General features: G+C 44.5%; 2 protein-coding genes across 2 annotated transcripts; both read right to left on the reverse strand.

Annotated features, from left to right (window-relative positions):
* Nucleotides 1-2,064: 2,064 nt before the first annotated feature.
* TAS2R4 (taste 2 receptor member 4) lies at nt 2,065-4,065 on the reverse strand. Its single transcript, XM_051835125.3, has one exon. It carries the CDS (start codon nt 3,997-3,999, stop codon nt 3,106-3,108), a length of 894 nt encoding a protein of 297 aa, XP_051691085.2. The 5' UTR covers nt 4,000-4,065; the 3' UTR covers nt 2,065-3,105.
* A 7,665-nt stretch (nt 4,066-11,730) lies between these two features.
* TAS2R3 (taste 2 receptor member 3) lies at nt 11,731-13,833 on the reverse strand. Its single transcript, XM_051835128.3, has one exon. It carries the CDS (start codon nt 13,482-13,484, stop codon nt 12,534-12,536), a length of 951 nt encoding a protein of 316 aa, XP_051691088.1. The 5' UTR covers nt 13,485-13,833; the 3' UTR covers nt 11,731-12,533.
* Nucleotides 13,834-14,043: the final 210 nt, after the last annotated feature.

Here is a 14,043-nt window from a genome sequence, read left to right on the forward strand (position 1 = left end):
AAGACTTTCTTCAAATAGTAAAAACAGTGGTAATAAAAATATAGAACACATCCAGCATAGATGGGAAAAAATAAGATAATGTAGGACAACCCAGAAATCACTCAGAACTTTGCCAATTCAGAAAGAGAAGCCAGGGACAGGCATTTTAGCACAGTGGGATAAGTTTGGGATGCCCTCATCCTATATCAGAGTGCCTGTTGGGATCCTGGCTCTCTCCCCAACCCCTATCATTCTGCCTTTCAAACTAATAAGTAATTCATTTAAAAAAAATAGAAAAAAAAAGAAGTCAGACAAAGCAGAGGAAAGACTATTCACTTACCTTTCTTGGTGAGCAGAAACTGGATGTTGATATCAGAACTCCTCAGGTCCTTTAGATACATAGATAGACATAGAGAGATAGAATGTATAGACTACATGTATTTTAAAGCATGTGTTTTAGCCGGCGCCGCAGCTCAATAGGCTAATCCTCCACCTAGCGGCGCCGGCACACCGGGTTCTAGTCCCGGTCGGGGCGCCAGATTCTGTCCCGGTTGCCCCTCTTCCAGGCCAGCTCTATGCTGTGGCCCAGGAAGGCAGCGGAGGATGACCCAAGTACTTGGGCCCTGCACCCCATGGGAGACCAGGAGAAGCACCTGGCTCCTGCCTTCGGATCAGCGCGGTGCACCGGCCGCAGCGCACCAGCCATGGTGGCCATTGGAGGGTGAACCAATGGCAAAAAGGAAGACCTTTCTCTCTGTTTCTCTCTCTCACTATCCACTCTGCCTGTCAAAAAAAAAAAAAAAGTATGTGTTTTATTCTGATTACAAAACCAATTTTTGTTCATCACTGGAAACTATCTTACAATCACTCAAAACTTTCTACCTATAAATAATTGCTATTTGCATTTTTACACATTTCCTTCCAGACTTTTCTTTATATATAGATTTTAAACAAAAGTGGAAATCATACTTCAGACAATTTTATGTCATTTACAGTCATATAAAAATGTTCTTTGATCATAAGAAAAAACTACATACTAATTCATCAGAAAGATATCATTAAATATATTTATGGTATAGTATAAAATATTTAAATAAGGTAACAGAGGAAAAAAACACAGTGCCTGAAGACTGGAGATGTGCCTCGTGAGCAGTCCAGAGCTGCTGCAGCAACTAGTGCAAGAAACACGGAGCCAACTCTGGAGTGGACAGTAAGTCTAACATCTCAAGCAATGACCTCATCTATCCCTTCCTAGCTCATAGTCCAAGATGGACCACTGTCCCATCAGCATTCCAGCCCTGGGAAGAAGGAAAGAAGAAAAAGGAAAGAGAGGGCATGATTGTTCTATGGGCACCACCTAGGAATTAGATACATCATCTCTGGTCATACTCTATTGGCAGAACTTGATCACATGGCAATCCCTTCCTACAAAAGGAAGCTGTAGAATGTAATTAGCTACCAAAATTCTAGGCAGCTAATAATCTGATTAATGTGGAGTAGAGGAGAAAGAACAGCTAGATATTAGGAGTCCCATGAGGGTTTCTGCCACTCGTTTAAAGTTCTTATGCCACGGTGTACACTTAATTACTTCAGCAATCATTTTACCTCTTATTCTTTTTTTTTTTTTTTGAAAGTTTTTTTATTTATTATTTGGCAGGTAGAGTTACAGACAGTGAGAAGGAAAGACAGAAAGAAAGGTCTTCCATCTACTGGTTCACTCCTTAAATGGCCACAACAGCCAGAGATGGGCTGATCCAAGGCCGGAGGCAGGAGCCTACTCTGGGTCCCCAACGTGGATGCGGGGGGGCCCAAGCATCTGAGCCATCTTCCACTGCCCTCCCAGGCCATAGCAGAGAGCTGGATCAGAAGAGGAGCAGTCGGGACTAGAACCAGTGCCAATATGGGATACCGGCTCCGCAGGCAGAGGATTAACCTACTGTGCCACAGCGCCAGCTGCTTACCTCTTAAGATTCTAATGTGACAAACACTTCCAGGTTTTGTGTTATAAAGCATTGGTTTGAGTAGCCCCTACTGTGTATTATAGTCAAGATTCTGGTAGTCAAGTGAAAAAGTCGGGTAAGATGTAAAATCTGAAGATATATTTATTTGAGATGTTTAGATATTACACAAGTATTTTATAAACATTACATAAGCCATTTTAAGTTTTATAAATATAAATATTTCCCAATTCCCATGTCAAAACTTGTCAGCATCCTGCGTTCAGAGTCTTTCTCTGGAGCCACTGTCTGCTATCCCAAACCAGACACAGCCTTCTCCTGGGAGAGATGTGCACTGTTCACAAACTCACAAACGAGCGAGGTAAACCCACCGAAAGTCCACAGCTTCCACTACGGGAGCTCAGCATCTCCTCTTGGCTTCCCACTGAGTTCTCATAGGCTCAGGCACGATATCCTGTGCATTTGCATTAAACATGTTAATTTCACTATTTGGCACGTGGTTTTGACCCTTTAATACTGTTCACTGCCCTCCACCTGTCAACGCTGGCTCTTTCCTGCCTTCCAGACTGAGTCCGGAAATTCAATCCCAGGGTTTCTTGGTGGTAGCAACTCGGTCACTGCCATCCCACAGATGTGAGGATCCCTTTTCTGTCTTGTCCCACATGGATCTATTTCTTTCCATCTTTCTTTTCCTCCCGTTTCTCTCTGGTACTTTCCTTTTATTCATTTTCTCTTTCACCTCCTTGCTGCGCTGTAAGCCAGTCTAAGGCTCTCAGTGATCACTAACTTACCCATTGCTGTGCCTTTACCCAGTGCTCCTCAGCTAAGCCACAAAAATTTAACCAATCATGTACACATCAACTCGGGGGTACTTCCCACTTACACTTCAGTAGCCCATGGAACAACGTAGTAAGTTCCCTTATCTAGGGATGCAATGGCCATATAAAACACACAGTAAGTAATGCTTCAACCAAATTCCTTAGAGAATGTTCCTTACTTTAAAATATTAACAAAAGAAAAAAAAAACATGGAAGAACTGAAATACAGCCCTTTGAGGCCTAAATTGTCAAATCAGCACTCACATAAACAAACCGGGAAAACTGCTAACAGGAAATCTTACTCTCAAACCATGAGGTGACTGCAGTCCCTCTTTACTACTGAAATGTTACTATTTGTTGAAACAAAGAATCTTCTTTGCTTTGGTTTTTAGCTTAGGATGAGTGAAAATGATGAGAACAGAATGTCCTGGATGGTAAAGAGTGGAAAGAATTATGCAAACACATCTGATTCTCAAATCTACCTTCACATAAGGGAGAAAACAGATGAGGCTAGTAACTGAGTATGGGATGTAGAGGACGAGGAAGCAGATCATGAGCTTCATGGCACCGACATGAGCTTCAGTCTGGGGACTCCAGAGGCCAGTGGCGTTTCCCTGCATCTTCTTTATGTGTCTTCTCAGGGAATGTATTAGCAAGGAAGCACAAGTCACATTGATGGTCAACTGGACAAACGAGTTCAAGACGGAAGAGATCACCAAAGACGAGATGTCCTCATTGGTGCCAAACATGGTGCCATTTCTCCTGGAAACAAAGTTGGAAAAGGGGAGCTTCTCTCTGAGCACAACACGCAGGACAGTGGTGAAGGCAGAAACCAGCACACAGGCCCCCAGCAGCCTCGGGGTCGTGGGAGAAATATTCCGTTTCAGCAGGCGAAACACCGAGGTTTGGAAGTTAGCAATCTTCACACAGTACAAGATGTTGAGCAGGGTCACAAACCAGACGCTGACGGAGTCCAAAAACATCAAACACGCTAGCAAAAAGATGGATACGTACACTGACCTTTCAACATTGGCAACAGTGTGGTAGATAATATTCAGTAGAAACAGTCCCAGCGTTAGAAATCTGGTGATGCCCAAGCTGAATAGGATCCTATCGGAAGAGGAGTTTCTGTTGCTTTTGGCCCAGCTCTTGTAACTGACCACTGTGATAAATAGACTTGTAAAGGTCCCTACAAAAATAAGAACAAAAAAGGCAATAACAAAGAAATAGAAACCTAGATACATCGTTACGTATCGAGGATTCAGTTGTGGTGCTGATGGTGGGGGCTAGGAGAAATAATGAAATGGCCAAGCAGGCACCAGTATCCAGCCAGGAGGGATGTCTGCTTTTTTATTTTTTTCCCCAGCATGGCAAATGAGCCAGTGGTGGTCTAAGAGCCAGCTGCTTTTACTAAGATGCAAATCCTCTGAGGATTGCATTACTGTTTCTTCAATCATATCCTCTTCTTAGAAATGCCTTGTTAAAACAAGCCTAGCTGAACCTGGAATCTCTCTCCTCCAACAGCAGAAGGGCTATCAAGCGGAGTCACAGCTGGCTCCAAAGATTTCAAATTCAAATTAGAGTTCCAGGTCAGCATTGCTTCTATCACTGTTTCACCACAAACATTGCTTTTCTTCACAGAAATCTCAGAATGTGGTGAGAATTCCGGTGCCTGGTTCTTCCCATCCAACCTCCCATCGCTCTGTTCTGGTGATGCGTCTTCAACCGCCCTGACCATGCCAAGCCACTCCTTTATCTCAGCACCAACAGTGCTCTACAGTTAATAGATCAAGTTCGAGGACCTTAGCCTTCTCAACTAATCCCATCCTTCCATGATGATGCCTTTACTTAGTTTTCCCTCACTAGCTGTATGCACAGATTTGTGCCATAATCATTTTCTGCATTTTGTTTATGCTCATAAAAAAGTCAACCTCTTCACGTGTTTATAAATGTTGGTTTATGTTCAGACTGCATGTGGCTATCTCTTCACAGGCATTTAGCTGTCAAACAAGGTACACAGATAGGAGATACCTATAACACTTTTAGCTGGGTCCCTGAACTCTATCCAACGGAGAAGGTTGGAGATAAACCGGCCTGAGATAGTCTTGTGAGTCTGGATGCTTACCAGAGCCTGAAAAGATCGGTTGGTGGCCAGGGCAGCCCTGGAACCAAACTGTGCTATTGACAGGTCTCTGGAGAAAGCTTTAAGGCAACCAGCTGCAGTGAAAGGACGACTTAGCTGATTTGATGATGACTCCAAAAAATGAGGTCCACTAAGAGTAAACAAGAACTTCAGAGTTTGAAATTTTTTCAAAGGAATACACAGGGACTTTAAGAAAAAAATAAAAGGAACTTTCATTTCTTGGGATTTTTGAAATGTTTACTAATTTCCCAGCAGTACACAGTGGATTTTCAATGTCAGTTATTCCATAAAACAGTCTAGAAAAAAGATATGAACATTACTAGTCACAGATGAGGAAAATAAAAATGAGAGAAAGTATATGACTGCCTAATTACAGCAAAGATCTTTCTGAGGCTAAGCTCTTTCCACTACACTAGACTGGCCCTCATTGGTTCTTTTATTTTTAAGATTTATTTATTTATTTGAGAGGTAGAGTCACAGAGAGTGAGGCAGAGAGAAAGGTCTTCCATCCATTGGATCACTCCAGTGGCTGCAATGGACAGAGCTGGGCCAATACAAAGCCAAGAGCCAGGAGCTTCTTCCCAGTCTCCCATGTGGGTGCAGGGGCCCAAGCATTTGGGCCTGCTTCCACTGCTTTCCCAGGCCATTAGCAGAGAGCTTGATCAGAAGAGGAGCAACCGGGACACAAACCGGCACCCATATGGGATACCAGCACTGCAGGCAGAGGCTTAGCCTACTACACAGCACTAGCCCCCAAGGTTCTTTCATTCCAAAAATAAATGTTTCTATCAGCCAGGCACTACGTTGGGTGCTAAAGAAGCAGGCAAGAATCACCTGCAGCACACCGCAGCATACCTTCAAAGGACATGCACAACAGTGGGGGCAGACCATTAGAGATCAGTGTTTCCAGTGCTGTAACAAGAAGAAACAAAGAATGCAATCAGAGTGTTTCGGGAGGCACACTTAACCAGCCTTCTGGGGTTCAGAAAAAGGCTTTCCTGAGGAAGCATATAAATCAAGTCTTGAAGGATGCAAAGGAGTTATCCGAGCAAATGTCCAGAGTGAGAGGAAGAAGGATGTTGGAAACAGAGGGAGAACTCTACATGCAGACTCAGAGGAGACAAATGGCAGGTGCAGGAGACAGAGGAGTGTAGGGGAGCAAGGAGAGGAGGAGTCAGGAAATGAAGTAGGTCCCCAAGCACCTACACCATGCTAGATACACAGCTGGGACATGATTACAGCAATGTGATCAGAGTTCTGTACAACATTCTAGGATAAGACACAGAGTAAGTGCTCAACTTCAGAGTTAAAGGAGACAGCTGTTGAAGGATAAGAAAGAGGAGTTAGCACAGCTGTTGAGTGAGAAAAGCAATGTTAGGCAAAAGCAGAAGCATATACAAAAATAAAGCAAGAAGAGTATGCATATTTGGAACCAGACACGGTTCAGAGTTCTCTTGGAGGAGTAAGGAATGGGAAGATGCAACTTGAACGAATAGGGAGGAGTTAAATAATGCTTAGTGCTCAGAGCTAAGGAGTGCATTCTATGCAAAGCAATGAAGAACCACTGCAGGGCTTTCAGAGGGCAGCATTATGGTTGTATTTTCCCTCAGGAAGAACACGAATCAAGTAATGTGGCAATGCTTGCTGGAAAGCGATGGAGTTGGACAGAGGAAATGAGAACACTGTTGCAGTCATTCTGATGGGTTGGGAAGAGTGGAAATGAAGAGCAATGGAAATTAGAAAGAAAGATTTTTAGATTATAACCAAAGGAATCTTGTGACAAATGAATAGTGAAGCTTTAGAGGAAGGAAAATTCTGAAATGGTTTCCAGAATTCTTTTTTTTTTTTTTTTTTTTTTTTTTGACAGGCAGAGTGGACAGTGAGAGAGAGACAGAGAGAAAGGTCTTCCTTTTACCGTTGGTTCACCCTCCAATGGCTGCCGCAGCCACCGCGCTGCGGCTGGCACACCGCGCTGATCCGATGGCAGGAGGCAGGTGCTTCTCCTGGTCTCCCATGGGGTGCAGGACCCAAGGACCTGGGCCATCCTCCACTGCACTCCCGGGCCACAGCAGAGAGCTGGCCTGGAAGAGGGGCAACCGGGACAGAATTTGGCACCCCGACTGGGACTAGAACCCGGTGAGCTGGCGCCACAAGGCAGAGGATTAGCCTAGTGAGCCACAGCACCGGCCTCCAGAATTCTAGTGTACTTAGAACACACAGGTGCGCATACGTACACAAATGCATGTCTTTCAGGATCTTTACAATCTGCTCTACCAATTTAGTAACAAGCTTATTTATACAGGAAAGTGTGTCAATTCCAGAAGTAGAGACTGAAATTAGATTAGATTGCAAGATACTTTAGATGGGAGGCAGTCAGAGGAGGTGAGTAGGGTGTTCAGACACCAAGATAGGTCTGAGAGCTGTAAAAAGGCAGGAAGAAAGAACTGATAAAGCCCTAAACAGAAACACAGATCCAAGAAAGCTTCGACAACACTGTTAGAGTCCCTGGGCCAAAACTGTCTGGTGGAAGAGTCCCGTGTTTCAGCAGAACAGACCTAACTTTGCACTGCATGGTCTCTGGCTGGGGAAGCATGCAGAAGGTGTGGCCTCATAGGGATGGACCCAGCAGTGGGAGTCATCAGCCAAGTACCCTCCCCAACAGCAGAGATCTGAGCAGTGAGTCTTCATGGCTGCCGCAAAACGGGGTTAGCAGGGCCAGGGTTGTGATCCAGTGAGTTAAGCTGCTGCCTGTAGCACCAGCACCTCATATGAGCATCATTTCAAGTCCTGGCTGCTCCACTTCTGATCAAGCTCCCTATTAATGCACCTGGGCATGAATCAGCAGAGAGAAGATCTCTGTCTCTCCCTCTCTCTGTAACTCTGCCCTCCAAATAAATAAAATCTTTAAAAAGGCAGGGCACTGGGGAGGGGTGGCTAGAGACAAAGATCAAAAGGTAACCTGTGCAGGACCCTCTTATGACAGGAGGATCCCTTCCTCACGCCCAAAGCAGAGGTGAAATATTTGTTTCTATGATGTGATGATGATCTGGAGAACAGAGCTGCACGGTGCTTAGTGCACAGTGAGTGTGATGTCAATGTCCGTGTAGGAATGGGGTAGAATGGCGTCCAGGTAAGCCAGAATGCCATCGGAATGAGAAATGTGTTTATTCCTGGAATATTATAACAACGACCAGCAACTGTCCAAATCCCATTCCTTTCTGAGACAATCAAGGTACAAGCCTGAGAAAGCAAGAAAAAAAATTCAAAAACCTTCACACTGTAGCTGTAAATACTGTTTGCCAACAGGCCAGATGGACATGGCTGAGAAACTCTCCTCATGAACTTCTGAAACCATGTTTTTCACCTGGAAATGTGATTCTGGCCATCAGTCCAGCCGCACCATGTCACACTGACAATTGTAATGGAGTCAATAAAATTTACTCCACACAGATGTGCTGAGAAAAAAAATCATGTTCTTTATTTTGCCTGTAACAGGAGTTTCCTCCTGAGTTCCCCCTGCTGGTTGGTGGAAGTTTTTAACCCAATGGGAGAGTGTCTTTAGAAAATGCTTGGTCTCCGTATCTGCAAACAAAAACATCCTCTCCCTGCTGTGCTTCTGTCCTTTACTGAAGACACACAGGAAGCTGGGTGAGATCAGCTCTGCTCATGGTTCCAGAGAAGTGTCCGGTCCTCGGCTTCAGTGTCCTTGTCTCATCCGGCTTCCAGGAAGAGGTCCTGGTTCCGGTTTGCACTGCTGCATTCAAGGCTGAGTCTGCACCTATGCTTTGCTCCCACTGACTACACACGGGGAGTTTTAGCCAACTCTCAAAGTGGGACAGCATCAGGACCCTCGCCTGACTACCTGCAATCCCTTTTCTCTCTCACTCTTCTCCTTCCTGCCATCCGGAGGCTGGGAGGAGCGGGTTTCCACTTACATGTCCCCCTAACCACCACCACCAAGCCTCGGGGATTCAGTGTGGCAGGAGAAGGAGTCTAGAGGTGGACACTTCAGGCTCAATCCTTGAGAGGGCAAAACAGCAGTAGCTCATATTCACTGTTCATTTATTACTTAAATACTTCACATACATTGCTCTGTTTAACCCTCACATCAGGTCTATCAAGTATGCCTCTTTCAGAGTGAAGTCCAGGGAGGGTCAGGAACTTACCAAAGATCACGCAAGAACGGTGGGGCTCAGGATTTGCACACGAATGCGTCTGAGTAACACTCTGACACTCTTACCTTCATGCTACGCATTTTCTAGCCCACCAAAATGTAGAAACATCAGAAAATAAAATATAATTGTCATCAGCAGTTGCTGGAAGTTTATAATGTCACTTTTGCATTTTTAAAACAGAATCTCATACAGAATTGAATAAATAACACTTTCTACCTATCCCAAGGCAAAAAAAAATTACAAACACAATTTAAGACCCTGGAGGTGGCCATGTTCATGTACTTTTGGAAAATATAAGATAAATTTCACAATGTAAAGAACACTTGCAGGCACTGAAATTGTTTGGAAAATGTTGAAAAGTATTTTTGGGGGTTTTCTGGTTTGTTTTCATTTAAAATTCTCCTGGACCCAAACTACAGTTCCAGGTCATTAAGAGTCAGGGTCTATGAAGTGGTCCAGGAATCGGAGTATTAACTCATGAGAAGGAGCCTCAGAGGACGTAGGACACAGGAATCCCTGACAGAAAACTGGAAAGTGGAAGTCTCATGAGCTACTGCTGCTCCGTGTGTCAAAACCCCCAGAATATACCAGAGAGGTGTGTCAGGAGGGGACGTGCACCTTCTTTTTTTTTTTTTTTTGACAGGCAGAGTGGACAGTGAGAGAGAGAGACAGAGAGAAAGGTCTTCCTTTGCTGTTGGTTCACCCTCCAATGGCCGCCACGGCTGGCGCGCTGCGGTCGGCGCACCGCGCTGATCCGATGGCAGGAGCCAGGAGCCAGGTGCTTTTCCTGGTCTCCCATGGGGTGCAGGGCCCAAGCACCTGGGCCATCCTCCACTGTACTCCCTGGCCACAGCAGAGAGCTGGCCTGGAAGGGGGGCAACCGGGACAGAATCCAGTGCCCCGACCGGGACTAGAACCCGGTGTGCTGGCGCCGCAAGGCAGAGGATTAGCCTAGTGAGCCGCGGCGCCAGCCGGGACGTGCACCTTCAGAACCAGCTCCGCATGCAGCCGGCTCCGAATGCAGAGACCACCTACATTCCATTCTGAAGAGGAATCTGTTCCCTTGTGCGTGAAGCAACTCAATGTAAGAGTCTTAAGGGGTTAACAACCAAAGGTAATTAATCAAAAGCAAAACAAAACAAACAAGGTGGCATCTTTCAGGGTTTCTCAATCCAGGGACTAAGATACCAGGTAATTCTCACCCACGCCCTGGGATTCAGTGTGGAGTTGGCGGAAAGCATTTCCTGTGATAGAATCGGAGACCAAATCCTCTCCAAATTAGCCAAAATTCCATCATGGTGCCGCTTGCAATAGGTGAGACTTCTCTTCCCAGAAACTCACCCACAACCTAGACCTATGCCCCAGTCTCACTACCAACTTAAACGCAGTCCACACAGAGCTGAAATCATAGAACAAAGTCAGAGGTCTTCCAGAAGTCACCTCGGACTAATTACTCCGAAAGAGGAAGTTTGGAGTGAAATGGAAATGCCACGTTTTTTCTTGGGGAACCAAATCAGACTCCCCACCTGGCATTCTGCACTTTCCAGTCACACTACAGGCACCCGTGAAGCTAACAGCGGCAGTAATACCAACATGTTTACTATGCCTGAATGTGTTAGGTCACTGTAGAATTTCATGGGGCCGTGGTAGAAAAATAAGGGGAGGATTCCTACAAAAGTCAGCTGAAAGCACCAAGAGCCAAAGAACAGCTAAGTCAAAACCTCCAGAGCGATGTTGATTTCAACCAAGAGAAAGGGAATCCCAACAGCCAGGTCAGCTGGCAGAATCAGGAGTTCAGGCAAGGACTAAGGAACTATAAAGTCAGAGCAAGGCAGAGAAATTGTTCAAGACATCGCAGCAGAGTTCCAGAGTGGGTGAGGCTGAATTAAAGAGCAGGTCAGATGGACAAAGATGCCAAGCAAAGCAGCACGAATTTACCCAGTGAAACCCCTCTGTACCAAAAAGAAGCCCAGATTTCTACTAATTGCAGAAATTGCAGATGGAGAAAAATAGTAACTTTTAAATTTTTATATTTTAGTGAATTGTAAATGAATCACAAATTATTCTTAATTAGGAATATTCACAGATGTTTCTTCATTAGGCAGGAATAAAATTACAAGCAAATATGCACATCAAAAGCCATTTTACTCCTACAATCTCAAAAATTAATACATAAAATTTCAGAATAATCCCCAAATTGATTTTTGGTTACATATGACTAAATGTCAAGCAATGTGACAATCCTTCAGGCTATGTCAAAATATACCCCTTTCAATAATAAAATGTTTACTGAGTGTTTACTTCATGTAGGGCTCTGAGCACCATTCATGTGCTAACGCACTCATTCCTTCCAACAACCCCATAAAAAACGCCATTACTATTACCACTTTAAAAACAAAGAAGGGCAATAGAGAGGGGTTAAGGAACCGGCTCCCAAGGTGCATGGCCGGGAGCGAGCCCAGGGTGTCTGGCGTCAGTGAACACATTCTCAGCCATAATACTCCACATTCGAGAGCCAAAATATTGTTACAAACACAGAAATACCATCTGTGCTAACTGAACATATACACAAGTTTGAGAATTTTAATGTAAAATAAAAATATTTAATGTAAAATAAAAATATTCCCACTAACATCAAAACTGCTCAATGACAGGAAGTGAATCAGCGTTTAATGTACTTCAATTTAAATAAGATTAATCAAACTTATGAAACTGCTCACATTAAATTCAATAAGATTCTGTAAATTAAAAACAAATAAGCATCTCAGTTTAAAAAAGAAGAAGTGGTTGGGTGTTTTTGCCCAGTTTAGAAAATGTAAATTTACTTTAACAAGATGACCATAAAACCCAAGAGCAGATTAGAACCTCGAATCCAAAGGTCTTGATTTTCATTCCAGTGCCTTCTTCATCACACAATGGGCTGCAGAAACTGGTATTATACGGGAACTGCTCTTGCTCTATGACTGTTAGTTATAATAGCCTTCACTTACTAAGCATTTTACACAACACACTGTCCTAAAATATTATCTCCTGACTCTCTATTATTCTATGAAGTTGATGTTATATTAAAATCATGGAAGAAAAAAATCAGACAAGTAATTAAACTAATCCACACGAGGCCAAAACCTTGGGAAATTGACACAACCAGAATTCAAACCCACATCTAGAGCGGTACAAAGCTTTTGTAACTGAAGTCTCTATTTTATTTACAGCAGTGCCAAACTTAAGCTGAAATGTACTCAGATTCATTAAGCTAACCTGATGGTGACTGAACTACAGCTCCAGGGTTCTCATTACCTTGACATTCCCGAAGACTGTTTTACCGCTTCCAAAGCAACCATTTCAGAACCAGCTGTGTCTCTCTCCTACTGATGTCACAGAACTGGTACCACGGGAATGTCAGGAGGATCCCAAAGACTTGAGCCAGGCCACAGGACTCCTGGGCTCCACCCTATGCCCTCTAAGGGAAACAGAATCCCTTAGATCCAGGCTTCAGATGACAAGACTTACACCGGAGCATCCCCACAAATGTCTGCTTCAGCTTGTCGTTCCCTAGAATGAGGATACATGAATGGACAGTAGGACAAGACATAGTAATCACTTCACCAATCATCTTAACCACCTTGGTTCCTGGTAAGAAATCACTGGAGGATAAAGTTAAAAAGGCAAGAAAGTAGAGCAGAAAGAGGAAGAGGAAGGAGAGGATGATCCTGATGGCCTTCTTGTGGGCCTCAGTGCTTTGGTCTCTGGGGCTGACGCCATTCTGCTGCATCTGCCGTGTGTGCCTCCCCAAAGAGAGAATGAGCAAAACGTAGGAGGCCAGGGACAGAATCAAAGGAGGGGAGTACCAAAGAGCCATAAGAACGTGCATCAGTTCATATTCTCCTTTCTTCTTTCTGGTGAGCTCAGTTGCATTCTCTGAGTCACCAGCTTCTTCGAGGACAGAATGTATCTTGAATTCATTGACCAGAGACACGGTGCTGCTGCCGGCAAAGAGCAGTGCCCCCAGGAGCATCCACACCACCACCCTGGACACTCTCCACTTGAGCCAGAGGAATGCGGCGTGGGAGAAACTGGCAATTTTCAGGCAGTAGAGGACACCAAGACAGGTGGCAAGCCAAATGCTCAAATGGTTTGTAAATGTCCAGAAAATATCAATAACTTTCATCATTATCCCTGAGTCATGTGTCCCGTAAGAGAACACTAGTAAAAGACCATCGGTCAAGAAAATCCACAGCAGAATGACCCTGGAAAAGGCCAGGTTGGTGATGAGGAAATCAGACAAAGAAATGCTCTTGCTCTTGACCCACTTGCTGCTGTTGACCAACCCGATGAAACCATTGGCAAGAATCCCCACAATGAACTGGGTGACCGACAGAACCAGGGACAGCCTCTCAACGACTCCCAGCATGTCAGCAGCTAGGCTGCCCTGCTCTTGGTCCTCTCTGTTGATAGACGTAATCTCCTGGCTGACTTGAAACTTTTGAGTCTCTTCACCCTGCTGTTTCACAGTACCTGTCTCTTGTCTCCGCCCAACTTAGTCTGTCGCAGTACAGTTCAATGAATCTTCTTCAGCTCTTTGTCTGTCCTCTTCACAGATGACACGGATTGTCACGTTTCCTCTACGATCAGCCGCTCTTTGCTAACATGCAAATAGAGTAGTGTCCAGTTTCACACTGAGACTGGAGATCTGAGTCACAAAAATGGTGGACTTGGAGTCCATTTCCAAAGGAGTAGGGCATGGAGTCACCCAGAACAGACAGGTGGCTGGAACTAAAAGGAAGAAGGACAGGGTCACTCAGAAGAGCTAGAAGCTCTGTTCTTTGGGAGGGACAACTCAGAGATTTAAACAGAAAAGGGAAAATATCAGAATTCCACCATGAAAGACAAGCCATCACCTTGAGAGAAGCTTAAATGGTAAAATTTTTAAAAATGCAATGCCACTCGTCCAGGATTAAAATTAGAAGGCA

Source organism: Oryctolagus cuniculus, chromosome 3, assembly GCF_051225735.1.
Source record: "Oryctolagus cuniculus isolate XC-2025 breed Fujian yellow rabbit chromosome 3, ASM5122573v1, whole genome shotgun sequence".
NCBI lineage: Eukaryota > Metazoa > Chordata > Mammalia > Lagomorpha > Leporidae > Oryctolagus > Oryctolagus cuniculus.